Source organism: Gymnogyps californianus, chromosome 18 (genome assembly GCF_018139145.2).
Source record: "Gymnogyps californianus isolate 813 chromosome 18, ASM1813914v2, whole genome shotgun sequence".
Taxonomy (NCBI): Eukaryota; Metazoa; Chordata; class Aves; order Accipitriformes; family Cathartidae; genus Gymnogyps; species Gymnogyps californianus.
The window spans coordinates 4,122,160-4,149,533 of NC_059488.1; the positions used below are offsets into that span (position 1 = coordinate 4,122,160).

The 27,374-nt window shown below is 51.4% G+C and overlaps 1 protein-coding gene and 1 long non-coding RNA gene across 2 annotated transcripts in view; both read right to left on the reverse strand.

Moving 5' to 3' along the window:
• ASTN2 (astrotactin 2) overlaps nt 1–15,228 on the reverse strand; it is a 361,993-nt gene extending 346,765 nt beyond the window's left edge. The window contains exon 1 of the mRNA XM_050908006.1: nt 14,901–15,228. Within this exon, the coding sequence (XP_050763963.1) occupies nt 14,901–15,228 (328 nt within the window). The remainder of the gene's footprint in view (nt 1–14,900) is intronic.
• A 6,472-nt stretch (nt 15,229–21,700) lies between these two features.
• On the reverse strand, nt 21,701–26,033 carry LOC127023662 (uncharacterized). Its single transcript, XR_007767463.1, has 3 exons — nt 25,901–26,033; nt 25,030–25,314; nt 21,701–22,411 (listed from the first exon to the last, which is right to left on the reverse strand). It is a non-coding gene; the product is annotated as an uncharacterized LOC127023662 (long non-coding RNA).
• Nucleotides 26,034–27,374: the final 1,341 nt, after the last annotated feature.

Below are 27,374 nucleotides of genomic sequence, written 5' to 3' on the forward strand. Positions count from 1 at the left end.
CTTAAATAAATCTGGAATCCAGGGCTGGCAGGAAGACAAAGTTGGGGGTGGAAGAGGAATTTTTGGTGTCTATTTTCTAACGAAGGAACTGCCTGACAGCTCTTCTGCAGCAGACCAGGGCTCGTGGCCCTGTAACTCGCACAGCCCCCTCAGACATCGTAATAGATTGCTTTTAATTATAGGGCAGGTGGCTCAGAGGCCCCTGGGTATCTGAGAGCGCGCAATGGAAACTAGAGCTTAATGGGAATAAAAAAAAGCCATCACCACAAGCCGGTGCATTTAGGTGGTCACGGAAAAGAAAATCCCAAGAAAAGGTGGTCGGTGAGTGACCAACGATGCTGTTTGCCATCCCGGCCGAGAGGAGCTGCAGGCAGCTGGCAAAGGGGAGGTGCACCTAGCACAGCCTCATTAGACACCCCGGACACCTTCTTGTATGCTACGGCTTCATGGGGTGCAAGAGGCTGCTCTGTGCAGGAGGCAATGAACGAGCAGCTGGGCTGGACCAAGGGACCGCAGCTTAAACCGGTGAGATGCAACATAGGGATGGGGGAGCCAGTCACTGGAAGAGGCTGCGACAGAGCCCAAGCTGCTGCAAGTCCCCAGACCCACCAGGCCGTTCCCGCTCCTGATAACGGTGTTTCATGGCCAGCCTCTACCCCCTAGCCCAGCTTCCCCGGTGCCTGTGGGTGAGCCGAAATGGCATGAACCCAGGAGCCCTGGGGCATGGCTGAGGAGCAGGAGCAGCCCAGAGCCGGTGCCAGAGATGGCCAGCTCCAGCCTCCCCCTTCGCTCCTCACTGAGAAGGTGCAGTTTGACTAAGCCATGCAGATGCTTGCTAAACAGCTGTGAAAAATTTGTTTTCACAGACCAACTCCAACTGCAGCGAGCGCTGCTGGGGCCAGAAGTGGCAAGGGCATCGCTCAGGCACCAAGGATGGGACCGGCACGTGTCCATGCTCCATCAGCATCTCCTCGTCTCACACCCTCCTCCTGATGCTCCGCTGATCCATCCACTGCCTGGAGGAAAGCAAGCACCCAACAGGGCAGGGGGCATCCACCACTCCCTCCGGTGGGGCTGCAGGGAGCTCGCCCTGCCCAGCACATACCAGTAACACCAACAGGAACCACTCACTTCACCACACTGGACACAGGGTCACCTATATGACAGCCAAAACCAGCAGCACCTCAAAGCACCTTCACCAGTCTTCGGGGATGGTCACGTTTGATTCTGGCCAGGGAAAGTCTTGTTGAGAGCTGTCTTTTGTGCAAACTTCATTTTTCTTTTCTTTTTTTTTTTTTTTTTAAATGTGTCAGTTTAAGATTGTAAAAATACTTTCATCTTCAAAACAGTGTCACAACTCCCCTTCAGCATTTTCATAACAATGCTGCGATTTCGGCTTCAAAACATCTTTGCAAACTTATTGTTCACACATACATCGAACTTTAAAGCTCAGAACTGAGGGGCTGCGATGAAACTGGAACAAGCTGCTTTTTGAATATAGACAAGTTTTCCTTTCATCTAGTGCTAATTAAGAGAAGCATCCCTCCCTCTGCGCTGGCCCCTGGTCAGCACTCGGCGTGTCCGTGAGACCTCAAAGAAAAACCTCCCTCTTCCCCCACCGCAGCCCGTCTGTGCATGGCACAACGCAGCATCCCCATCAGAGGGACTTCCCAGAGAGGCCAACATTATGGAGACGCAGGAGGGAGATGCAGGAGCCCCTCGGGAGCTGCTGCGGGACCCTTTCAGCTCGGTCAGGACACACAGATGCTTATCACAGCTATGTGCAACGAAGCATCCCGTGGGAACACAGGAGCAAACCTCCACGGGATGCTCCAGGGACCCGTGCCTTGTTCCTCACCTTCTGCTGGCCACCGCAGCAGAGGCTGCTGGACAGGGTGGATCTCGATGCCCACGGTGAGACCATCCTCCTGGCCCAACCCTTCCCTCAAAGTCAGTTCATGCCAGGAATAAACATCTCCCTGGGCAGCTCCCTAACTGCTGCAAACATTTGCGTACAGTTGGAAGAACGAGAGCATGGGGAAACGCTGCATGGCCAGTATCAGCCAAATTAAAGCTGTACCTTGTTCCCCAGCCAGGTCCACAGCCCCTCTCCTCTCGCCCAGGTTTCACCCGCCCGCCAGCTGCCACAGCCGAGGCGAGAAGCACCATTACAAATAACAGCTTTTCTTGAATCTAAATTCTTCCCCCACTCAACAACAGCAAAAGGAGAAGAATATTAACTCCTGCTGGTTTACCCTTAGGTGCCTTCAGAGCAGTTTTGTAGAGAGACGATCAGAACAAGCAGCGATTAAAAACTGCAGCCCCGCATCCACAGAAAACCCTCACCTTTTGAGCCACAGCAAAAAGGTCACCTTCCTTCCCAGCCCAAATGCCCTCCGCTAGCAGGGACGGGGAGCTGCTGTCCCACACCAGCTCCCTGCAGAGAGAGGCTGTGGGACACAGGGCGATTTGGGACATCCCTCCCAGGGAGGTGACCACAGAGCTGCTTCAGCTGTGGGCCAGGTATCCACGGACAAATTTGCACCATTCCTGCTGGAGAGAGGCTTTGGAGACCAAGGTCTACTAAAATATTGGGTTTACATGACTTGGGGCATACACCAAACCAGCACAGAAGCCTGCCGAGCAATGGGGAATAATGATTTTGGGGAGGCAAGGCAGCCGGGAGATGCCACAGGAGAAACACCAACGGGTTGCTCTGCAAAGGGAAGGCTCTCACGAGGCTCAACTTTTCTTCAGCATCCCCTACAAACACCCTGTCTCTCACCCCTGCGCAGCCCCGGGCTGCCACGCCAGCTCAGCTGGGAGGAGTGCTGCAAACAGGACTTTTTCCTCCTGTTTTGCATTTAAGTGGCCCATTGCAACACGCTGTAAAACCCTTCATCGACAAGGAGGGAAAAGGTTTTACAACAGTCTTTAAAGCGAGCCCAGGCAGCAGAGTAAACCTCCCCCGGCACGCACAATTTTGGGCAGCACACGTGATTTCGGGCAGCGCACGCACTCCCGGGGAGCAGAAGCAGAGGCCGGCAGCATCCCCGCACCTGCACCTCACGGAGCTCGCATCCTGCCCAAATCCCAGCTCTCGTCCCTGTTCCCGCACGCCGCTGGGCCACGGCACGTTAAGAAACAGCTTGTCAGCTAAGCGGCAAAGGCGGCTGCTACAAAAGCAGAATAAAATTGAGTACAACGAGGAGCAGCGTGTCTGTCGTGCAAACTGCTGCTCTGGCAAGACCCCCAAGCTGGCTACGAGCAGCCCCTACAGGCAGCGTCCCCGACCTCCCTCCCAGCTGCCATGCCACCGGATAATGGATTTCCTCCTCCGACGCACCAGAAGCCAGGAACACAGTAAGGACAACTGTGCTGCTTGTCTGGGGAGAGCAAAGAACAGAAGAGGAGGAAGCAGCAGCGCTGGGATGTGATAAGATGTAAAGCAACGTAATGGAGTTTGTGTCTTCAAGCAGCTCCGGTTTCTTGAATTGCGTTAAAAGGCAAGGCTGTTGCTACTTAATTAAATACACTTCTAGCCTCTCTGATCACGCTCAGAAAAATTAAAGCGAGAAACACATGGCTGTTGATCCAGTACAAGGCATGCAACTGCAACAACTACAGTAAAAACGACCACAAACCTCTATTGCCTTTTTGAAATTCAGTCGATATTGAAGGCTCTTAACGTCCAGAATCCATGAACTGCACTGGCAACACCACGTCCCATTCCTGGTGGCCTGAGGAACCATCTCAATGGGGTCCAGGGAAGGAGGCCAAACTAAAGGAGCTGCAGGCGGCATCACCTGCGCTCCTCAGGGATGAGCATGAGAAGGCTTGGAGCCTCCAATGCAAGAGCAAATGGTCAAAAAGGCTGTCATGCTTTTGAGGTGTCGCTGCTCCAACCCCGGGACGCCCACAGCAATTCCCAGACTCAAACATGACAAAATAACCTCCCTCGCTGGTGTGTTGTCTCCTCCTTCATTGAGGACCTCAGGCTGGCAGGCACCTCAGCCCTGTCGGCACCAGGCACCCTGGATCTCCCGTGCACCAGGATGCATTTAATGGGAACACGTAAAGGCTGCTTTTGATTTTACAGTTTGTTTACAGCATACATTTGAGGAGCTACACAGGATGGGAAAATACATCCCATAAACAAACTGCTAAACAAAACAAGCTAAGTGTGTACCACTCCAAACAAAAATAGACTCGAGCTAACCTCCGCTTTTCAAGCATATGCCTCCGATGACAGCTTCGTTTAGTGCCCCTTATCCCACTTTCAGTTTTGATTTTTAGGCTCTGCCACCATCAACAGCAGCTTCAGACACCTCCCACCGCCCCCACAGCTCCAGGCAAGCCAAGAGCAGATGAAAATAAACCCAACTGGAGCTGGAGACCACCAAGGGTGACCGAGGCAGAGGGCTGCATCGCCCTTCCCTGCTCCCACCCTGCGGGCGGTGGGAGGCAGCAGCAGCCCAGACGTTGCCAAAGGTTGCAGGATGCGGACACGCCATCAGCTGGCTCAGGGACTGTCTCTGCAGGGACAGGAGGGGACATCGGGTGACAAAAGACTTGCACACCAAGTATTTCAGGTAGACATTTACAGTCTCCCTCCCAAGAGCTGCCCCAGCAGCAGCCCCTGCGCCCATCAGCTGAACTCTGTCACCCTGCTTATGCCCAGAAGCAATTTCTCAAGCGCTCAAACTTTATTATCCCCTTTCTTGGGGCTGCATGGAGGGCATGTTCCCCTGCAAACGCTTTTTCTGCCAAGATCCAAAGCTGTTGAAGCTGCGTGAAAGTAATTCCCACCCACTCCTACTGCCCCAGGAAGAATATTTCTTTGCTGGTTTTGCATAACAAACAGCTACACGGTTTTCCTTTTTCTCCTGAGAAACTCAAGCTTAGAGAAAAACACCTGGTGCAGTGCTAGTCCGAGATCAGACTTCATAAAGTTCCCCCTGCGAGGGGGAGCGGCGGGGGGACACGCTACCGCAGAGATTAGGCTGCAGCCTTTACTGATAGCATTCATTCACCCTGGCAGGCTGCAGCACACCGAGTTTGTAAAGCTCCTTGGGAATCCTTCAAGATGAAAGGTACAGTATGATACGGATGTATTATATCCATGGGCTTTGTTACAGCACACATTTCCTAGCACGGTTTTATTGCTAGAACACAAAGTTCAGCCGAAGCCCAGGGGCTCTTCAGGTGACGAATGCACCCCTACAGCCCTCCCACCGCTCCGCGGGGGATGAAAAATGCTGAAGCCCCTGATGTGAACGTGGCAGACAGAGCAGCCAGCGCCCTTCCAGCGACAGCAGGAGAGGACCTGCCTGCACAGATAAGGCCAACGTCATCACTGCTGGATGTGCTTTCAGCCTGCAACGTCTCACTCCCAGATATACCTCTAAGGTCCCCAAAATGCCACTGCTGCGATTGGCTCCTCTACAGCATCCCTCCTCTTCAGCTGGACCTACGGCACAGCCTCCTGTCCCAAACGCCATCCCCAGTAAGGGCCAGGAGGCTCCTGTGAGTTGACCCTACCTTAATCAAGTGGTACCCAGCACTGGTATCCCCGGGAAGATCCTGACCTGCCCACCTCAAGCACCTCCTCCAGACAGAAGATGATGGGAGACGTTTGCCGCATTCAGTGGGTGGCTCTGGGGCTGGGGGAACCCAGGCCACACCGGAGCCTGAACCAGCAAAAGCCCCAGGCACACAGAGGTAAACCCCAGCACGCTGCTTTGGCTCAGGCTCTCTCTCCTACAAACTCCTGTCTGTTCCCGGGAGGGAGGGAAGGAAACGGTTTCTACTTTTTTTGGAAGCCTGATTGATGCTTGAAATGCTACACGTGAGTCTGTGGACACAGCTTGACCATGGGCTGCCCAGTTTGGATGGCATGGAAGAGAGGGAGGGGAACATGCATCCACCTTTTGGATCACCTTCCCAACACCTCGCTCCCCCTGGGCACCTCACTCTGTCCAGATTTCCCAAGACGTTAGAGGTGGAGGAACAAGGAGCATGATGCCAACAAGGCGGCTTTCAGAGACGCCTGGGAGGAATTTCCTGGGCACGTTACAGGGCAGGAAAAAGAGTTTAAACCCCTCTAATTTAAACAGATGAGAGGTACAAAGGACAAGAAAGAAGTGTGATGGGGGTAGAAGGAAAAGGGACATATCAGGATGTCCCAACAAGCCCCAAAGCTCTCCAGGGCCACCACCCATGCTGAACCCACCGCACAGATGACTGCTCAGACCCAGCAAGCCAAGGTGAAGGGGTTTTCATCTCCCTCCCCCCCCCCCCCCCCAGAGCAGCCTGTGCAAGGCAGTGCTGAGTAACTGAGACCGAGGTGGGAACAACTGGCAGCATCTGCCGTGGGAGCCCCTTCACCCCGGGAAGCCCATCCAAGTGGGAAACTGCCCGAGAGAGCAGATCTCGCTCTGGGTGCATGCTGCACGAGTAATTATTTAGGTCCGCGGCATCAACTTTTACCCCAGCTCCCGTCAGACCCCCAGGCAGCAAAAGCAATAGCAACACGGCAAGCGTGAGCAGAGGTAGCGGCTTTTCAGCCTCAGCACACAGACCTGGTGCTCCCTGGCCAGGGCAGACAAGCACCAGGTCCTGGGCTTGGGCTGCAGAGAACATGCTCTGCTCCAGCCCTCCTCCCACACACAAATTGCCCCCTGTTTGCCATCACGGCGTGCTGCTGACACGGGAGCAGTGCATCAAGAAGCTGATGTTACTGAGCAGCTGGCTAGAGGCAAAAAAAAAAAAAAAATTCCTATGCTGTTGCCAACTCCTATTTTCTGTCACTTGATCCCATATTTTAGGGATGCACTGCACTCCCTGGAACGCCAATCGCTCAAGAACCAGAAAGAGCAGCAAGGGAAGGATACGGGCGGTGAACGGCCTTGGGACAGACACAGCCATGACTGCGGCAGCCGCAGGCACACTCTGCAACGCCAGCTCACGTTAGGCGAGTGCTTCGGCAGCCAGCAGCCCTCGGGGCTGGCCGGGGAGCCCAGCTCACGCAGCAGAGCCAGGGCAGGGCTCCAGCCGCAGGTGAGGCCACCCCGCTGCCCCACAGAGAGATACAAGGGAGGGGAGAAAGGAAAAAGAACCAAAGCCTCCAAGGTATCAGCACAGCTGAGCTCTTGTGAGCATGCTCACGGCCAGCAGCAGGGCTGGGAGCAAACCTGGGGTCTCAAGACTCTGCACCCCAGTTACGCAGCCCCGGAGCCATGGGCTTTTGGGAGGGTGGGTTCACATCCCCAGTTAGTCCGTAGGGTCTTTGCAGCCAGGGCAGCGCCCCTGCGTAGGCATACCTCATCAGACCCGGAGAAAGAAAGGTATCGGGCACCAAAATAACCAGCCTGTTCCCAAAGGCAGGTTAGAGCCAGGCATTCCCTCCGCCACTCGAGGATGAGCAAGCGCCCAGCCCCGGGGGAGCCATGCTCCGCTCCCCCCCGCTGCAGCTTGTTAGTGCAGCTGGCGATGCAATTTCTGTTTCATTCTCGTGCACTGGCAGAGCAGATGACGGTGCACGCGAGGTGCTAGGCCCAGCGGGTCCCCTCTCCAGCACAGCAGCTCTCCTCTCCCTGCGGAGAGATGCACAGCTAACCTTTACCAGCTCACCTCCCTGCGTACGGCCATGCACACTGGCTCTTGCCTCCCCCTCTTAACAGGATCACTCCCATGTATATGCCTGGGAGCAATACCATCAGCTCAGTAATCTTCCTAAATACAGCAGTTACCAGGTGACTGGGAAAAAATCTCTTTTACTGCTGATGCTGCTAATGGAAAATTTCCCCCCTTTCGCTGCTGCTTTCAAAGCCAGTCGAGGTTTCATACAGACTTTGTCTTGCACGGAGACGGGAGAGGTGGAAGCAGAGAGGGAGGGGTGCAAGACTGGTAGGGAACAGATAATGAGAAACAGAGGGGAACTCATACTTCTGTCTTCCTCCCCACCAGCCGCCTCTGCCCACAGGCAGAGCCCTGGCTCCAAATCTTATCTGCCCCATCTTCTCGCAGGCAGTAGCAGCGCAACCTCCTCCTGCAAGGAATCCCTCCTTCCTCTCCAGACCGCAGCGGGATAAGCACGCTGGATGCATTCAAGAGCAGTGCTTCTTGCGCGGCATACAGGGAAGATGCCCAAAGGGATCGATGGGCCAAAATCATTTACTCTGTGATTTTTTTCCCCACCTGCCTCCTTCCCAGGGGACAACCAGAAAGCCTCACCCAGCCAGAGCAGATGCAGGCAGCCAAGATCACTGTTCGTCCCCTCCGCACGCCATTCTGCTCCTTCAATACCATTAAGTGTCTCCATACTGTCTGGACACTGGAAACCTTAACCACATTAGCTGAGACCCGAGCAGCAGCACGAGCATTCAATTCTTTTAAGTGGCACCATTTCTTAAGCTGGTTACACACAAGAATCATCTCTGCTCGATCCTGTCACCCACCCCACAGGTAATGACAGGGCCAGGACTGGGGAGCAGCAAGGGAAGACTGGCGAGGCTCATCATTCCCCATTTCAGGTGGTTGCAACCAGAGGAGGATGCTCTCGACATGAGCTGTACTGTGGGCATTACAGACAACAAAAGGCTTCAATTAAGGCATTTCTATTTTCTTTACTTCTTTCAGTCCCCAACCCCAGTCTACCCCCACACTCTACAAGGCATTTTGGTGTGATGGTAGGTGTTTCTCAAGCCACCTGCAACTGCTAACATATATGTCGAGGTAGCATAAGATCAATACCTCATCGTTCCCACAAGTGGCATCAATCTATTCTCCTCCTGTCCCAGCCAGTCCCACGCCTGAACTCCTGTTACACTAGGAAAGACCAAGGGCTCAGCCTGGTTTCACAGCCAGCCAACACCGCACATCAGCACCGTATCACCAAGGCAGCACACAGGTTTGTCCATCACACAGCCGGGGTTCACACTTTTAGGCCTTAGAAAGGAAAAACAGCAAGTTTTGGAGGTAATGTCTATCTGTGTGGTGGTGCTCGGAGGTCACTCACCTCCCCAGCCCCCACAGAGAAATGCAAGCTCCCCACCTAATTCTGAAGAAAAGCACATTTTTTTCTTCCAGCAGAAGAGCAATAAAGGTCTCTGGCACACCGACATCATGGAAAACCTGCTGGCATCACATGGGAGGAAGGGGGGAGCAGAGGGGATCCCCAGCTGTCAGCCTCCTCCCGCTACTCCAGCCTGACAGTTCAGCTGCAGAAAACCGGCTCCTCTCTCTATAGTTAATCTTCTGTTGCCACTAGCTGGTCAACGCGGGTACTCTTGGAAAGCAGCAACTCCCCGAGTACAGCCTGCCACTCAGTTACAGAGTCCAGTTTTAACTGGGATTTTCATCCCAGAAAATATCCAAGACAGAGAAAAATCCCTGCAAGTCCGCATCCCACCATGCTGGACAAGCCACGTTCAGCCTTGCCTTTGGAGGAGGCAGTGGTCATCCGAGGACGGACGCATTTTCATGGGCATGTTGTGCCTACAGCCTTTCTGGGTGTTACAGAGCTTGCCTCTCCTGCAACCACAGCGGGCAGATCTTGAGCTCAGGACCCACATCACCAGTACAACCCCACCCCGAGCTGGGCTCTCCTTCCTTTCCTTTCCAACTACGAGAACCCAACGGCCTGGAAAGCTTAAGTAATCACATAGCTTCATACAAGGAGGGGAGGAAACTGCTACCAAAAGGTTTGTCCTCTTTCCTACACCCTCCCCAGGCAGCCCCCGCCACCGGGGACCTGGCCCAGACCCCACGGCCACGCACAGCTGTGGATGGGCATGAAGGGGAAGGGAAGCAGCCCCCGCTCTCAGGTCTACATCCCCCCCAGTCCCTATCCCAAGGAGCCCACCAACACGTCTCATCTTCACTGCACTACCTCGCTGAGGTTTTTTGGCTCCCTCCACTTGCCTGGTGGAAGATGTGACTCTTTACCCCTTGGACTATCTTGGGAACAGCCAGAAAAAGAAAGATAAACAAAAAGAACCCCAACACTTGATTAACCAAACCTCTGGCCAGATACGCAGTGCAGCTCTTCAAGTCTAGCAGGATGCAGTTAACAGAAAAGGGAGGTGTTGAAATCAAACTTTGCTCATCAGCTTCTCTCTGCAGAGACAACCCAGTTATTAGATGCCGTGCCCTGACAAGCGGGGTCTCACGCCAGGCACAGGCTCTCTCTGCTACCGCTACGATGCTGCTCCAGATCTCACAGGCCAACTCAAAGCAGAGAACGGCGCTTCCGAACAGCGGCATCAAAAAGCTTCAGTCGTACCCGCGTTCCCCAGGTAACCCCAGCCTCTCCACCCCGCTCTGCAAAAACAGGAGTTGCTGACAAAAGCAAGGGTGGCAAAACCCTGCTCAAGTATTTTCAGAAAAAGCAGTAAACTCAAACAATCCGCAGGGAACTAAGTGTTTTCCCTTATTTTAATGAGTTCTTAGCCTAAAGAGGAGAAGAAGTTCAAGTTACAAGATGGCTTCAGGAAAAGTTAAGAAAGAAGATAAAAGAAGCGGCACTGAATAGCTGAGGAGATGGAGGAGCTGCACAGCTTCGAGAAGCAGGGGATAATCATCAGCCACGCACAGGGGCCACGGTGGGACACCGGTAATGTAGATGCACAAGCACCTTTTGTGACAACCACCAAAACAAAGCACCTTGTGGCACTGCAGACGCCTGTCAAACAGCACCCGTTAAAGCCATTTATGAGAAGTGTGTAGTAAACTGTTCTTATGTAAGCCACTATCGGGTAAGAGCAGCGGTGAAAATTTGTCTGCCTCTTTCCTTCTCTCTCCTCTATATATATCTGCTCACACACAGACAGAGCTCATCTAAATTAGCTCGGAAGCTAACTGCTTCATTCCCTGAATTGCACTTAAAGCAGGCTACGCTGTTTGTGAAGCAGCTATTGTACAGAACACACGGCTGCTGACTACATCAAGATACATACCTTAGAGAGACCTCACCGTACAAGAATAAAGTCAATGATAGGCTGCACCATTTGCCAGCGTAACACCAGAAGAATTAGAGGGGGGGAAAAAAATACCGCAAAGCATCAGTTGTATCCAAGGTTAAGGAAAGGGCAGGATGCTTTTTCAGGAAAGGGGATGCACAGCAATTCATAATGCACTGCTGGCAAAGTTACATTTGTCATTTCCTATCACCACTGTGCTTTGCTGGGTAATTTTATAGTAATGTAACTGGAGGGTAGGGGGAGAAACATCCTTCTTGTCTCCAACGCAAGAGAGAAAAAATAAACCGAGGCGTAGGAAATACAGAAACTGAGACAGCCCGCTGAAGAAGGGACACCGAGCAAACCAGAGCTGCCGGTCGGCGTTTCGGCGGCAGGTCCCCCGCTGCGGTCCGGGAAGGATGCAACAAGGAAAGAAAGTTTTCTGCCTCTGTTGGGAGAGGACGCAACCGTTCCCTCCCGGCCTCCCCACCGGCTCGCAGGAGGCTGGGTGCAGGCTGCACCCATTGCAGAGGGCTCCCGGCAGAGCAGATGCCGCCGGGCGAGCATCTCCGGGCTCCCACCACCCCCTAGCGGGCTCCCGCGAGCCACGCGCGACCCACGGCTCACGCGGGCGGGCGAGCGGCGGCTGCTGCTCCTGCTGCTCCTGCTGCTGCTCCTGCTGCTCCTGCTGCTGCTCCAAGCGTGCCATGGGCCGGCTGCGTGGGGATTTCCTAGCGCTGCTTTCTCCTTACGTCTCAGTCAGGCAGTGGCTCCTGCAGACCAGGCTTCCCCGCAGGCAGGGATGCAACCCTGGAAGCTCTCGCTTTATGCACTTACACTTAAGTGAATAAAATCTCATATTGTCAGGGAATAGAAAAAGTTGCTTCCTCCCTAGAAGGAAGAATCCTTTAAAGAAAAGGGACATGGAGCACTGCGTGTTCTTTGTACCAGCCACTGCCTCAGAGCATCTATCTCCTCAGCCTATCTTAACTTGGTCTGCTCTTAAAAAGAACCAGCAGAAGATGTGGCGCTTAGGGACACGGTTTAGCGGTGGACTTGGCAGTGTTAGGTTTACGGTTGGACTTGATATTAAAGGTCTTTTACAACCTAAATGATTCTATGATTCTAAGTTTCACACTGCTGCAGACAAGGCTCTGGCACCTGCCAGCCTTTAGCTACAGATCCCCCACCCTCCTTTAACACAAAGGAGTGATGAGAGGCGCAGGAACCACTCCAGCGTCAGGAGACTTACTAAGCTGGGACTTGCCGAGCAGGCCCAGGACTACAGACTGCCTGCTTAAACACAGTGCTTAAACAAACTCATCGCCACCAAGCAAGGCAAGGTTTTATTTCATGCTTCCTGGCCTGGAAAGACTTTTGAGCCCTGCAGAATGGGGTAGCCTCATTTGTTCTCAACTTATTTCACTTTATAGTCCATAGTATCAGCACCAGGACTCAGCTCTGCCTGCTTTATGCTTTTCTTTCTTTTTTTCTCTTTCAAAAATCCCTCCAGGATGCCAGTCAGGGTGGCTCTCCTGAGGTGTGTGCTTTAGGAGGTCTTCCTACCCCATCCTTACCCCCATGAGGCCAGCAAGTGGTCTTTGCTAGCAGCAAGAGCCTGCACTCAAAGACATTTAGGAGCCCTCAACACATTTCCAATCCGCAGGATGTCAGCTCTTAACGTGTCTTCCTGAGCTCAGGCCCAGACAGCCACTAAACATGTTCAGCAACGTGCATAAATACATAGAAGCATCAGAAATCAGCTAACGATAAGGGCTATCAAAGATTCTGGCAAAGAGAAGCCACTGTTTAAAGCAATCCCTGCCCCCAAGTCACTCCAAAGCCATTCGACTGACCTCCCACATATAACATGATTTTCACCTCCAAGAGCCCATTACAAGGCAGCAGCAGCTCTCAGGTTCCCAACCACCGATGAACTTAGAAAAGGATGCAGGGGGAAAAAACCACTACAGAAAACTCCAGCCTTACTTCCTGCGCTAGAAAAACAAGCCAGCAGAAATCCTTATAAGCACTTACCCAGAAAAGAGTTAACTGTGAGTGAGACTCAGTTGCCACACCAGGAGACGGGAAGAAATGCAACAAATTCGAAATATCAGAGCATCCACAGCAATTCACGAGCTAGACCTTGGGGAAGGACAAGTGTTTTACCTTCTCTGGAGGCAACGTGCTGATTAATTTCAGGACCGTGATGAAGCCATCCCACCATGGGCAAAGCTTCCATTTATCTTCCAATCTGCCTGATGCCTGTAGGCTCGGGGAAACAGGAGGGGACGTTTTGGGGTCTTTTGTCCACAAAGGGACAGCGAAAAAAACCGTTTTGCACAAGACATGCTACATATTCAAGAGTACACGCATAATCAATATCCCAGGCAAGTGAAAGAGAATTTTTTAGAGGAAGACATGGTCTCTTTACTGGCAGTCACTCACAGAAATAGGATTTGCTATACAAGATCATGTCTCTGATCTATCAAGACAAATTTCTCTCCTCCAACTCGAGCTATTACCTTAGCTACACACAGAGGGGTTTCTTTGCCTTCTGATATATTTAGATGAGTGCGCAATTCACACCCAGTCCCTGAAGAAACTGTACTCTAATCTGAAAATTCAACTCGCTGAACCATGAAACTTCTTGTTACTTTTAATCACTGTAAGGTAAATGTCATTCCTACTGCATCAAACCTTTGATTTTTCACTTTTATTACTTGAAATAGAGCATCTGGTTTGTTTGGGATTTTTGCAGTTGACCAACCGTCTCTAAGGAAGCCACACTGCAAAGCCAGAACCCAAGAGGCTCAAGAAGTACCATCAACTTATTTATTACAGGCGCTTGCTACAAGAAAGCTTCACAGAAGGTAAAACGACAGGACCGGGAGACACAGACAGTCATTTCCCTACCCTGGCCCATCGCACCCAGTGACAGGCAGTCACTTCCACAAGGTATGGGAAGGGAATTGCGGCGGGGTGCCCACCAGGTCAGCCTGCACACGGGCACAACCTCCACATGCCTGATGCACGCAGGGCGATGCGCTGGCAGTCACAACCCAGCGGTGTCAAGCAGTATCTCAGACCCAAAGTTAAGCAGGTACTCGAATTATCCTAGGTTCAGACACCAAAAAGCAAGAAAGCTAGTGGATAACGAAGAGATCATCAGAAAACCTTCGGTGACCTGGCAGAGTAAACACCGCGCTTGTCCATACGGCATTCTGAACAGTTCCCTTGGAGGATCCCCAGGCTGAATAAGGCACAGAAAAGGGCAAAAGTGACAAGAGGCAGCTCGGGTGTCCCCATCTGAGACAAGAGGAGCCGGCATCAAGACAAAAGTACGACAACAGAATTATTTCTAGTCCCATCCCCCTCCCCACCAAAGCTGAGCTAGGAGGAAAGTCTGCAGGCGTTCGCCACAGACCCGGGCGCTGGAGTTGTGCGTGAAGCAAGAGCAAGCTTCGAGAATTAAGATGAAGCATTTATAAAATTAGGCTCTGGCTAGAAAAACAGCCTCTCCCGTTCTCCCGGGCTCGGTGGTACCTCTTCCAGGGCTAAGCGTTCAAGTTGGAGCAGAAGAGGCAGCACCCATCACTTTATAGCCTGAGCGGAGACGCTTTACTCCCAGGGCTTTTAAAAGGCAGCAGCCCTCAGGCCCTGCTAAAAAAATCCCTCCCCAGCAGGAAAAAAAAAACAACCAGGGTGCAGCAAGGGCAGCGTTAGAAAGCTCCAAAACACAACCAGGCTGTCCACGGTAAGGGCAGGGTGAACAAAAATCCCGGCGCAGCAGGGTGACAGCCTGACTGCCCGCACCGGGATGCTCCGCGACCCCCGGAGGTGCGGGGGAGGGGGGGTGTCCGGGCGGGGGGGGGGGGGGGGGGGGGGAATCGGCGGGACGGGACGGGACGCGGCGGGGGAAGCGGCGCGGGCGCCTACCGAGGGTGAAGAAGGGCAGCTCGGTGTTGTCCAGGTCGTCCTGCACGGCGACGCGGCCGGGCAGCTCGCTGCGGACGAAGAGCAGCAAGCGGGAGTCGGCGGCGGCAGCGGCGGCGGGCGGCGGGGCGCCGCTCCAGCTGATATCGTTCTCGCGGAGCACCGGCAGCGTGGACACCGTGACCGTCTTCACGCGGCAGGGACCGGGGGGCTCCCGCGACGCCGCCGCGCCGGGCCCGCCGCCCAACATCACCGGCAGCAGCAGCAGCAGCAGCGGCGGCAGCGGCGGCGGCGGCGCGGCGGCGAGGCGGCGGCGCGGCGGAGCGGCCATGCCGGGCCGGAGCCAGGCGCAGGAGAGCCGCGGCGAGGCGAAGCGAGGGGAGGCGAACGGAGCCGGGCGCACTGAGCCACCCCAGCCCGCCGCCGCCGCCGCCGCCCGGCTCCGCCTCCCGCCCCGCCCCGCCGCCACCCCCCCCCCCCGCCCGCTGCCGCCGCCGAATCGCCGTTCCAGGGACCCTCCGCCGCTCCCCGGCGGCCGACGGACCCTGCCCGCTGCCCGCGGTGGGGGGGGAGCGGGGCGGCCGGGCAGCGCCCCCCGGCTGAACCCGGCCCGGTCTAGCCGGGCACGGCTCTCGCCCTGGCACTTCAACGCCGTTAACTCCCGCCGGCCCCGGCCCCGCGCTACCTGTGGCGGCCCCTCCGCTTCTCCGGCGTCCGGATCGGCTGGGCAGCGGCCCCATCAGCCCTCAGGGCCCCGTTGCCCTCTTCCCCTCCCTCCGCTGTTAGATTGCTCCCCCATCGCTGCTGCCCTGCGCACATCACCTCTTCCTTTTCTTCTTCACAAAAGCCAGCTTCCCCTTCCACGTCTTCCCCCTGCCTGGCAAGGGGAGCTGGCTCGCTGCCACGCGTCCCTGCAGGCTACCCCGTCCTTTTAGGCACTTGCCGGGGTGCAACAGCACAGAAATGCGCGTCCTGTGAGCTTTTACTGGTGATTACCCTTTCATAAGTGAACCGGCACCTCCAGTGGTCAGGGCACACGAAGATGGCTTGCAATGACAAGCCTGGAGGAGAAAAACTAGTGACTTATGGCAAAGATTTTTGACCTGGTCTTTACCAGCTGGCGTTTAAATGGAAGCCAGAGGAATAAATGATGCTGAGGACGGATCACAGATTCCTATATCCGTCCATTGCACGGATGCCCCGGTGCCACCTGAGGGCTGGAGTTTGTGCTTGAAGACAAACCAGGTGAGCTCCGCTGCTGTGGTTTTGGCTCACGCTCTGCCTTGAGCCGCGACGGAGCCAACTGGCTCTTCCAACGGGTAAGCTGGAATGATGGGGATTAGTTTGGGGCAAACCCTGTCCCCACGGGCAAAACGGACACGGTTAACCCCAGCCCTGGAGCTGCGTGAACTTCTGCCCACAGTCGGGCATGACTAACCGAGACGAGGAGAGGCAGCCTACGGTAGTTATGAGTCAGTGACTCACAACAACAATTTCCTAGTGACTGCTAATCTACCTGATTTTATTTGTAGATGTACATATAAAAGAAGATGTCAAAACCCTAACAAAGCACGCTTAATGCTCAGGCTTATATTATTTCCACAAGCTAATTAAGTTCAATTCATCACATGCCTATTGAGGTAAAACAGCCTTCTGAGATACCTAGGTCATCAAATGTTAAAACCACAACAAGGGCAGAATGGCAAAGAATGTGAAATCCAGCAAACAAACAGCTCAAGCCCCGCTCCCGGGGGCCAGGCCCCGCTCCCGGAGCAGCCGCAGCTCCAGCTCACAGCCTTAACAAGCTGCAGCCCCCGCCGTAAGAGTGTCGGTGAGAGTACGGTGCCTATTTCCAGCTACGAGAATAGAGAGAAACCAGCAAGCGCTCACCAGCAAACAGGCAACTGGTTACAAAATGTTTAATGTGGGACCCCAGCTCTGCCTAACTGGGAGGGCTGAAATTTCCAGGTATGCTGGAAAAAAAAAATCAAGCAAAAATGCAGTCCTACGTGTCAGCTGTTGGTTGGGAAAACTGTAATAGTAGAAAAAGAGTTTCCCCTCCTTTTTTTTTATTTTTTAAAGGGGGAAAGGGTAGATTTTGCACTGGCTTAGGCTGTTGTCAGTACACGTACTGATTTCCAGGCATTAGCAGGGTGTGTGCTGATTTCTTTTTCCTAGTTTTGAAAATTCTTCTAGGCAAAAAGAGCAAAGAAACAATACTGCATAGAGATGCAAAATGACACACTAGTAGGCAGTGTGTCTAAAAAGTGAAGTCCATTTTTGATATTTTTTTAGAACTGGAAATCCTGAAAAAAAATATCTGTTTCTGTTTAAGGCCCCATCCCTGTTACTTAGATCTCCTTGCAGCCACTTGTTGCACAACTCTGTGTGTGTGTGCCATAAGTAGAGACTTTTTCTGCTGTCAGGTACCAGAGGATTTTGGCAAGGGGTTGTCCTTGGGGTGGGAATGGGATCCAGCGATACCTACTGCTGTCACAGCTCTGGGCAGCGTGCTTTGGGGTGTGGGGGTTTCTTCTTTAGTTTTGCTGTGGATCCTGCTGAATTGGAGGGGAGGACGCACGTTTGAGGTGTATCCAGATTTTCGCTCATCTAGCATATGCCATGGAGCAATGAGGTGAATGTTTTTCAGGGTTTAGAGCTGGAAAGCAACGATCAGGAGACATGGGTTCAAATGCCTGCTTTGCTACTGACTGTCTGACTCTGGGCAAGACCTGAGATACTAGAAAATAGAGCTGGGAGGGACCTCGAGGGGTTGTCTTGTCTGTGCCCCTACCCAAAGATCTGAGCAGCTCTACATACATCATTCAATCCTATTTTGCCTTGCTGTCTGTACTCATAAAGTACTGCTAACAACTATCTTCTGAGAAGCACACCGAGATTTTTGCAAGTCCTCCTGTACGAATATGGACACAATGATAAAGGGGAACGTTCTGCAAACCGCTGCCTTTAAAATGGTACATTCAGCTTCCATTTAGCCTAGATCCTTCCTGGTGTAAATGCAAATCTCTGTTCTGGGTTTTGGGAGAAAAGGATTCCACCTGCATTTTAGTTCCAAAGAATTGAGCTAAACACAAAACTTCACTGTTTGAAAACCACCAATAATATTTCCAAAGGGAAACACGTTAGTTCTGGTTTACAACTGAGGTAACGGGTTTCTATTACCCCCCACTGAGCGGCGTTCAACAGAAAAGTAAATGGCACGAAAAGGGTAAAGCACATCGCACTGAGAAAGTTTCACTTGCCAGCAAAATATCCTAGGAACACTTTCAGAAGCTTGCTTAAACTTGCTAATATTGGGATACTTTAAGTCCATACAAACTGTGGATTTTCAAGCCAATTGCATAGTCCATAACCCAGATTTCTATTTCTAAATGAGGCCCATTTTTAATATCTTTTTCTTATGCTTCATGGATCCAGCCTTTCCTCAGGGAAGTCGGCGACTGCCTGACCATCGATTTCAATAGCATCGGGGCCAAGAAAGCAGCAAAAACTGCTGTTCCTAGCAAAAACTCCGGGATGAAAATGGAAATTGTCTTACAAGTGAAAACACATTACATTGACAAGACCCATCTGGGTAGGGTGTGATGGGGGGGATCTGACGGGTTGTCAGGAGACACCAGCTCCGTTCTCACCTCGACTGCTAACGACTGTGCAATTTGGGGGCAAATCCCTTCTATTTTCCACCCTTGGAGTTTGTATCCTCTTACATACAGAAAGTCAAGAAAATAATTAGTTGTTACCATAATAGATAAACAGAGATACCGAGGGCTGTGGGAATCGTATCTGTAACAGTCCCAAGCATGGGGGGTTTGGTACAAAAAGCATAGACATTCTCGGCATGAACTGGGACTTTCTCCACTATTGAGCAGCAATAGCGGGCTGTTATCAGGTGGAGCAGCCTCTAGAAGTAGGCAGAGCATATGTTGTGCGTCACATGAACCGGGAACCTTGGCTACGCTGAACTATGCCTACCTTATGCCTGCATCTGCCTACATTCACCAGTTTTCACCTGAGCAGATTTTTTTAGCAGGAACTTTGAGACACTCTTCAATTTATTTCTTATTCCCAGGCAGAACAGCTCAGCCCCAGGGTCATTTCCTTCTGTGTGACTATACCCCAAGTGGGATTCAGGCAAACTCATGATTTTGTGTCTCTGCGGAGAAATTTGTGCAGACGCTTTGCTGGAAAATGCTTAAAATATCTATACTATCTAAGTTTAAAAAGGATGGGGAAGGACGGGGGGGGGAAGTCATTCTCGTTTAAAGGGTCACAGATGAAGCATTCTTCGACTTTCAATCCTGTGAGCTGGATTTCTGGACACCCAGAACTAATGTGTCTTTTATCGGCTGGCACGGAGGAGGAGGTTATTGCAAAGATATCAATAGCAGCTTTCTGAAGCGGTTTTCAATTGGCCCTATTACCTAAGATACATACCTACAGCAGCAATCATTAAAATGCACTATGTATTTACAATACAGAGAACAATTTATGTCTGTAATGCATATCGCAAATCCTACCGCAAATCCTACCGCTAGCAAGTAGAGGAGAAAGTCAGTCATACAGCTATGATGTAATCAGAGGCTTATATTTCACCCTGCAAGAGTCACATTAGCATCAATAACTCCACTAAAGAAGCAAGAAGGGGTTTTTTATATTCTGAAGGAAACGCCACAAAATTAATTTTGTTTCTAAGCTGCAGTGTATGAATGCTGGTCTGCAGCCATATGGTATCTGACTGTGGTCAACGACTACGTTGCCCATGCTGTGCTTTTGTCAGCTCTCACAAGCAAAGCAAGAGACAGGCTGGGTCAGCAATTCAGAGAAACGTCTCCTGGGAGAGCGAGCGAGGGGATGCAGAAAGTGCCCTTTGCAATTCAGTAGGCGACGGTCTTGCTTCTAGGTTAATAGTGAGCCAACAGACCCCACGCTGTGCTCAAAGCTGCAGGAGATGTTGTCTTTCTGACATGGCATCAAACTAGGAGCTTCCTGACCACTTCCAGATAAGCACCCTGAGGGGACACTCTGCTAGCTTTAGCTTCCCTGCTTTTGCAGCCAGGAGCAGCTGAATTTCCTCCTCCCTTCTCAAATACAAGTAGTTGATTCCTACCTTTTACCAGATAGCCGTGAAACACCGCTGTGCGCTGGGAAACAGCCCCTGGGCTCACTTCAGAAGGGCCAGGAGCGGTAACAGGGGGCTGCATGATTTGTACAGCTAGGAAAGGCTGTTAAGCATTTTGGCTTGAGGTACAGACTAAACAGTTACATTACAAATAACAGCCTTGACTTTCCCAGGTGGGAGGGTTGTGGTCAGGTGCCCATCGCCATAGCATCAGGGCATTTTCTAGCTTTCCTCCTCTGAGCAGTATCATCCTGCACTACCTCCCCTCTCTATAAATCACCCTGGAGCACACTGGGGTTTTAGCCAGAGGTTACTTGCGTACGGTATTAGCAGCGTGCCAGGCACATTCAGGACCAAAGCCACACTGAAAAGGGACCTTGCACATCCTAAGGCAAGCCCTTACTCGGGCACCTGGAGTCAGGCGGGTGCCTTGCTACAAGTCCCCTCCCCAAACAGCCCCATTGCCAGAGGGAGGCATGGGCCAGCCTGGCTAGCCAGTGCACTTAAGGAGGAAGGGAGAACCCAGGGACAACTGGAAAGCAGCCTGTTGCTTGAGCCAAAGTCCAGGGAATGAGGCTGTCCCTTCCCCTCCGCCAGTACCACGTAGCCACTCCATCACTGCCTGCCCTTCGACACCCTTTCATGAGCAGTAACAGCCTCCAGCATGTTGCTCCTCTCCTTCAAGATGAAAGAAACTTTCAATGCATGTAACTCTTGCACTCTACTTAATTAATCAGTTTTTGCATTACAAGTGAAACTTCTTTGATGCATGAAATATTAAGGAGCAAGAAAGGGAGGGGAAGGAGAGGGGAGAGTGGTGGGGGGGAAATATTGGCTTTCACTGCTTCAGAGATGGATGGGCTCAGGGACCCAGAGGCTAAACTGCAGACAGTGCATCTGCAGCAGGACAGTCTGCCCAGATAGATGCCAGCAAGCAGAGGATTTTCCCTGCACTTCTTGCCTCTCAAGCAGATAGTTTTTACTCCACATTCAAGCCCTACATGCTCATCAAGGTTTGCTCACACAGGCACAGGAAGGGGACAGTGCCTGATTAAACTTTCATGAAAAATAACCTCTGGTTGATTCATTGTTTTCTCTCGTGATGGCTGCGAGAAAGTGAAGCGAAATGAGTCTTTAGTGAAAAGAAACAGCTCCCTTCTGAAAAAGCCAGCCAGGCTTTTAGTCAGATGAGGCTCTCCCAAAGGATGTGTGAGTAGTTATCTGTGTTACGGGTTTGCAAGTGCCATTTCCACACTGAACCATGAAGGAGAGAAAGCAGAAGTCCACACATGTCAGTGTGGATATTACAGCAGCCCTCAATAGTGCACAGCAAGAATTCAGTGCCTCAGTACCGGGTGTGTATGACACCAGAGAACCACTCTGCTCTAAAAAAAACCTCCCAAAACCCTTTTCTCCCAAACCACCACACTTGCTCAAAGTCACCTGCCAGCTCTGCCCAAGAGTCCAAAGCAGAACTTGGAGTCTCTTTGCTTTCTACCCTGCTCCTTCTCATCTGACTCATTCAAGAGCTGGGCTGGCTTCTGAAAAAGCATCCGTCAGATCAGACCTGCTTGGACAGAATCACCAGCCCCTCCAGAGCATCACGATGGGCCTGGCTGCCACACAGCCCAAGCCAAGCAGCCAGGTAACAGGTTCTTCATAAACAAATGTGATGGCGTAGCCTGCACTAGCTGTATAAAGGGTAATAAATGAATAAATGGGTTAATTATATCCACCACAGAATTTAATTAGACCATCTCTGTTCACTCTGCTTCGGCCAGAATCTCAATTATAAATCTTTATTTTCAAGGTTTTACAGCTTGGACATAAAAATTTGCTCTGGGCTTAAACATGACACACAAGGTCTTCTGTTCAGGGACTGCTCCAGTTTTTTTAACCAATCTTTTTTAAAAAGGTCAGGTTGGGGGACCAGATGGCTCGAGGGGAAGGTAATGAAGATGCAGGGCTTTTCTGAAAGAGGTGGCTGGCTGAAATTGTGGGCAGCTTAACAGAGCTGAGGCATTACTAAAGGCTGCTGGGTGAAACCATGCTCAACTCTCACCGGTCCCTGACAGGCAGGAGTCCTCATTGCCAAATGAAACTGGGGCTCCTGCTAACTGGCATCCCCGCTCCCCATCAGTGGAGAGCAAGGACTGCAGGGGCTGGGGAGGGGGGGTCCGCCAGCCCCCCAGGCAGCCGCAGCAGGGCCAGGCAGGGGAAAGCTCACACACCTGGATCCTGCACAGGGAATGTGCTCCGGGGCTGTCAGGTGTGTGCTTGCTGCTTCCCCCAGGGCAACCAGAATCACCCCTCTCCTCCTCCTTTTCAAAGTTCTGCTCCCAGGGGAGGAGGCAAGCTGGGTGACCTAGAGGAGCTGAAAAAAAAACCAGAAGGCAAATTAGAAAGTATTCCGCTTTTTAAATTGTTATGATTTTGAAGGTAATTTAGGACCCGCCTTCTGCTTTCTGGAGTTGACAGTATTGAAATCCAGTACTTCTGTCTCGTTAAATGCGCTCTGAAATATTCTGATCATTTTAAAATGTCGATAGCATTACAGAAAAAACAGAAAACATGTTTACCAGCAGCAGAAGCATCTACAGTCTCAGGTCACATCCTCATTCAATCTGAGGTATTTTTTTTATTCCCTCATTGAGTTAATTACTTGATTTGCTTTTCCTGCCCTGTGCCAAACCCCCACCTCCCTCCGAGTGAAAACAAAGATTGCCAGCAGGGACCAGTTCTCAGCAGCCGACCCTGCTGCCAAGGCTCCTCACCCTGCTAGCAAAGACTGTCACCAGGCAGTCCCCCTGCATAAGAAGTACTGGTCATCCTGTCTATAGGCTCAGCATACATTTTTAGGAGCACTGCAGATGTCTGTTCATTTTCTACAAGCTTTGGTCACCCTGGCATATCAGTGCCTTTTGCAAAGATTTTTTTTCCAACCACGCCCCCAGTAATGTTCTTCTGCACATACTACGTGTCCTAAATACATACTCACTTCGTAAACCGGAACAAATCTATTGGGTAAGTCAGACTCCAGTACTGCTGAATACGTATTTAACCAGCAGATCACAACAGTTTATTGTCTGGTTGGTGCACCATAGAATTTAACCCTTAGGAAACATTGGCATGCATCAGGCAGCCAAATTACTGCTCAGAAAGCTATGATATATAGCATGAATTACCGGTAATAAAGAAAAAGATATATGGGATGGATTAATCAAATCATAAATTTCTTAAATCTCTATGGCAGTCCATAAATCAAATTTGGCTGTATGTTTCTGGCCCTTATTCAATGTATAATATGAAGTAGAGATGACCTACACATACAGAGCAGATTTTTTTTTGGTGGTGATTATTTAACCAGGAAACCCTGGTTAAATAATCAAAGCAAGCAAACATCTTTTCTAAAAACATCACGTTCATGTATTTCAAGCTGCACCATTGAAAATGTATGCACTTTTTGGAAGGTAAAAGGTGTACATTCCCACACCAAGGGTTAAACCGGACCCAGAACAGATACTACTGGACCAGGCTAGATACAGCACAGCTTGGATCAGCTTTAGCTTCATGAGGCAGAGACAGGTCTTTCCTAAGCACAGATGACTCTCCTAGCCAGGCCTACCAGCCATCCTGATTTTTTAGGTGTTTGCCCCATTCTGTGTGCAAAGCAGCTGGAAACCCTAGAACAGAATATACTTCTGGGAGCCCAGCAATCACCAGCCCCATCACTGCTGAGGTTCAGCTGGATCTCAAAGAGGTCACATTCCATCCAGGCGGATTCAAAAGAAATAAACTAAGGGGAGCAGAATATCTGTCTTGTGCCCTATCCTTCTTTCCATTAAAAACTATCACTTGGAATCATCCCTTTACACCTAAGCCCTCACCCAGCTCAGACTGACCCTTGTTTCTAGCCCACTTAGAGGCACAACTCCCCAGCTCCCGCACCTCTTAACCTTCTGCTGGCTTTATGTGCAGGGAGGAAGCTTCTGATAAGACTTCTTCCATCCCTAACCCTCACACCAGCCCTTGCCTCAGCACCTTTGCTGCCCCCCCCCGTCAATACTGGATTCACAAGCTTGCCATTGGACAGGCTGCCTGGCCTTTGAACATCTCAGATGTTTTGGTGTGAGATCTTAACAAAATAAGAGTGACAATGTGCTCAGAGTGAGCCTGCTCCGCAGCCCAAACATCAATATGTATTTACCAGAGGGAGCAGCAGGCTTTAGAAGTTCGATTTCTTTTTGACTGTCCACAAGAGACATGAAACAAGGAGATTAAATGCCAGGAATAAACACCTATAAATAAAACTGACTATTTAAGTCCACCAAAGCCAGGACACTTGTCATGAAATCTGCTCTCCTCCAACACCAGCACAGCAGTGCTTCTGATTTTGTTTACAGCTGCACAGGACAGAGCATCCACCTTCACTTTGAACATGGCTGTTGCTCTGGCAGGCTGTGTGGAGCTCTTAGACGTTAATTATCAAAGTCCTGCCTTGACCAAGAGACAGCTGTGGATTGCTGTTTGCCCCCCTCCTTCTCCTTTCTCCAAAGGAAAAACACCCACTGAAAAAGCCCATCTGCTTAAAATCTCTGACAAAGCTTAACCTGAGCCTAAGTGGGAGAGGGTTAAAAAAATATCTGAGATGCTATTTATCTAAAGCCAGGCACAGGGGCTGCAGCAGGGAATTTGCAGGCTGCGTGTCTGGCAGCGGATGCCCTCTGTTGGCATCTTTTAGAAATATGATTAGATACGCAAGCTGGTAGCTCAGATCTATGCAATTCTCCCACTGTTTATCCTGTGCCATGTGGAACAGCCCTTAGTACTGGGTCTAACCTACGAGCACAAGGTAAACGGCAGCCCCTGCCCCAGTGTGCCCACTTGCTCAGTCCCAAACAATGCCCCTGCGTGCCAAAGAGAATATTTGCACACCCTTTGCAACGCAGCAATGCAAACAGCACAGAGCAGGGAGCTGCAGAGTCTTCCTACCTCACTCCTGCTCTGGCTGAGAGCTGTAGGGAGATGCTTACAGCCCACTTTGCCAGGGTACGTATGGTCCTCCTTGGTGGATGCAGAGGCTCTGTGGTGCTGGAGCAGCAGTTTTCCGCAGGGATCAGCTCTGTCAGCAGCTCCAGGAAGAGCCCCCAAGTCACAGACGAGCAAAGGGAGCACAAGGGGAGAGCAAGGCAATGATGTGCAAGCAGGGTCTTGCAGCATGCATAAGCACTGAGTTTGCAGACAATAGTTTTCTCCTCTAAACCCCTTCAAGCACATCTATAAGAAACAAAACATACAGCAATCACCTTTCACAGCTGTTGCTGCTGCCACACAGGCCAACAGGTTGAGAAACTGCTCTCCTGTGACCAAGCTTTCTCCTGCCCCATGCACCCCAGAAAGCAAGGTCAGCTGGTGCCTCCTGGTAGACCTCATGGCCTAAGGAGGATGAGCACAGCAGAAGGGTCCTGGTCAGACAGTTTGCAGGAAGGCTCGTGGCACTGTGACAAACTCTCAATGCATCTGGAGGTCACCACAACACACATTGAAGGGCATCTCCATGGAGAAAGGCTGTGCATGAAGAGGTGGTCTGGAGGGCTCAGCTCCACTGTGCAGCATTGACATGCAAGGAAGAACCCACCTGGGGATCCCTGCCCTGGCTCAGCCCCACCTCATGGCTGGCAGCACTGCTGATTTTGCCTTGCCTGCTGCCTCCCTGCCCACCCCAGCCCTCTGCAGTGCTCTGGTCAATGACCAGTGAGGCAGGTGGCACTTCTGGCTCCCACATCCAGGCACCATGAGGGCTGGTGCTCCTTCAGGACCAGGAGCCAGGGGCTGTTGTGGCCCTCAGCCCATCCCACTATACCTGAGCAGGGCAGCAGGGCCAGCTGCTGAGAACCCACAGCATGAGGGAGGTTTGTAGGGACGAGGCAGGTCCAGCATCCATCCAGGAGGCCAGTTGGTGGAACAGGACACAGAGGAGCAGCATGGCCACAAGAGGTCTAGAGAAAAGCTCCATGCACAGCCCAAGGGAGGCTCAAATACTGGTCTGGGCTTAAATACAGCCTGTGATCGCTGGGGCAGGTGGGGCTGGTCAGGCCATTAGAGCCCGTTAGTCCTCCTGGCCCTGACACCACGGCTGAGGGCACACAGGCATCTCCTTGGCAGGTGATGTCCATAATTCAGTCTCCAGTGAAGAAGGAGACCAGTCGTTCCCAAGGACCGATCATTCCTGTAACGGGGCATGGCCAGGCTTCGGCAGTGTCTCTGTGGCTTTGCGTAGTCCTGGGGCTCTGGGTAGCACTGTCCTGTGAATTTGGGGGTCCCACCAACACGACAAGTGGTGTTACTCCTTGACATTCACCCCAATGGCAAGGGAAGGTTTTTTAAACTGTAGGTGCTGAATATCCCCTTTTCCCAGGTGCAGGAGGAAGGGGCCTTTCGGGCTGGTCGGGACTGGAGATGATGTCTCCAGTTGCTGGGCTTTGCCCCAGGAACTGCTGAAAGCTAAAAGCAAGCTGCACAAGGAGGGCCCCATCTTTAAAGTTGCTTTTCATGGCAGTTCAAAGGTGTGACGCCGCTATTTGCCCCATCCTCAAAACTTGTCTCAGTAAAGAACAAACACTACAATTTTTGTGAATGACTTCTGGCTACTTTATTGCCAAAAGCAAGCAAAAGCAAACTCTGAACCAAAGGAGATCGTAAGCAATAAATGATGATTATTCCAGTTACGGTTTCCTGTGTACTTCTCTCTGAGGAGACTTTGTAACAGAGATTATATAAGGCAAGAGTGAATTTAGCCTTGGAGGGGATCTAAGTACCTTTTTCCGAAAATGAGTTGTAATCTTGTTTTAATGGTAGATAAAAAACAAGGCGCAGACATGGCTTGTCTATATGTATGAGGGGAGTCTTGTAAATCCTATTTTGGTATATCAGGGATAATCTAGACAGCTAGTAATAAGAAACATGAATAATCTTAAGCTAACCCTGTGAAGCCAGTGCAAATATTTAAGTCACTTATTCAAAAGAAACCATAGCAAGATCCACCTTAAGAAAGGCACGTCAAAGAATATCAAAGTTCTTACATCTGAATAAAATCACACTATTCTGCCCCCTGACACAAATTTAGCCAGTCTCTGCATTGCAAGAAAACATTTCTAACGAATTTGGTGTTTACTGGAGAAACTCTCAATATTGTGAATTATAAGAGCAATTTGATATCCCCTTAAATCAGCTCAAAAATGCAAATAAAATTTTGTGGTAGTATTTTATGGCTTCGTCTCATCTGTGAAAATATGGCTGGGCAGAGACCACGCTGTGGCTGCCCCTTCTTGTGCTTC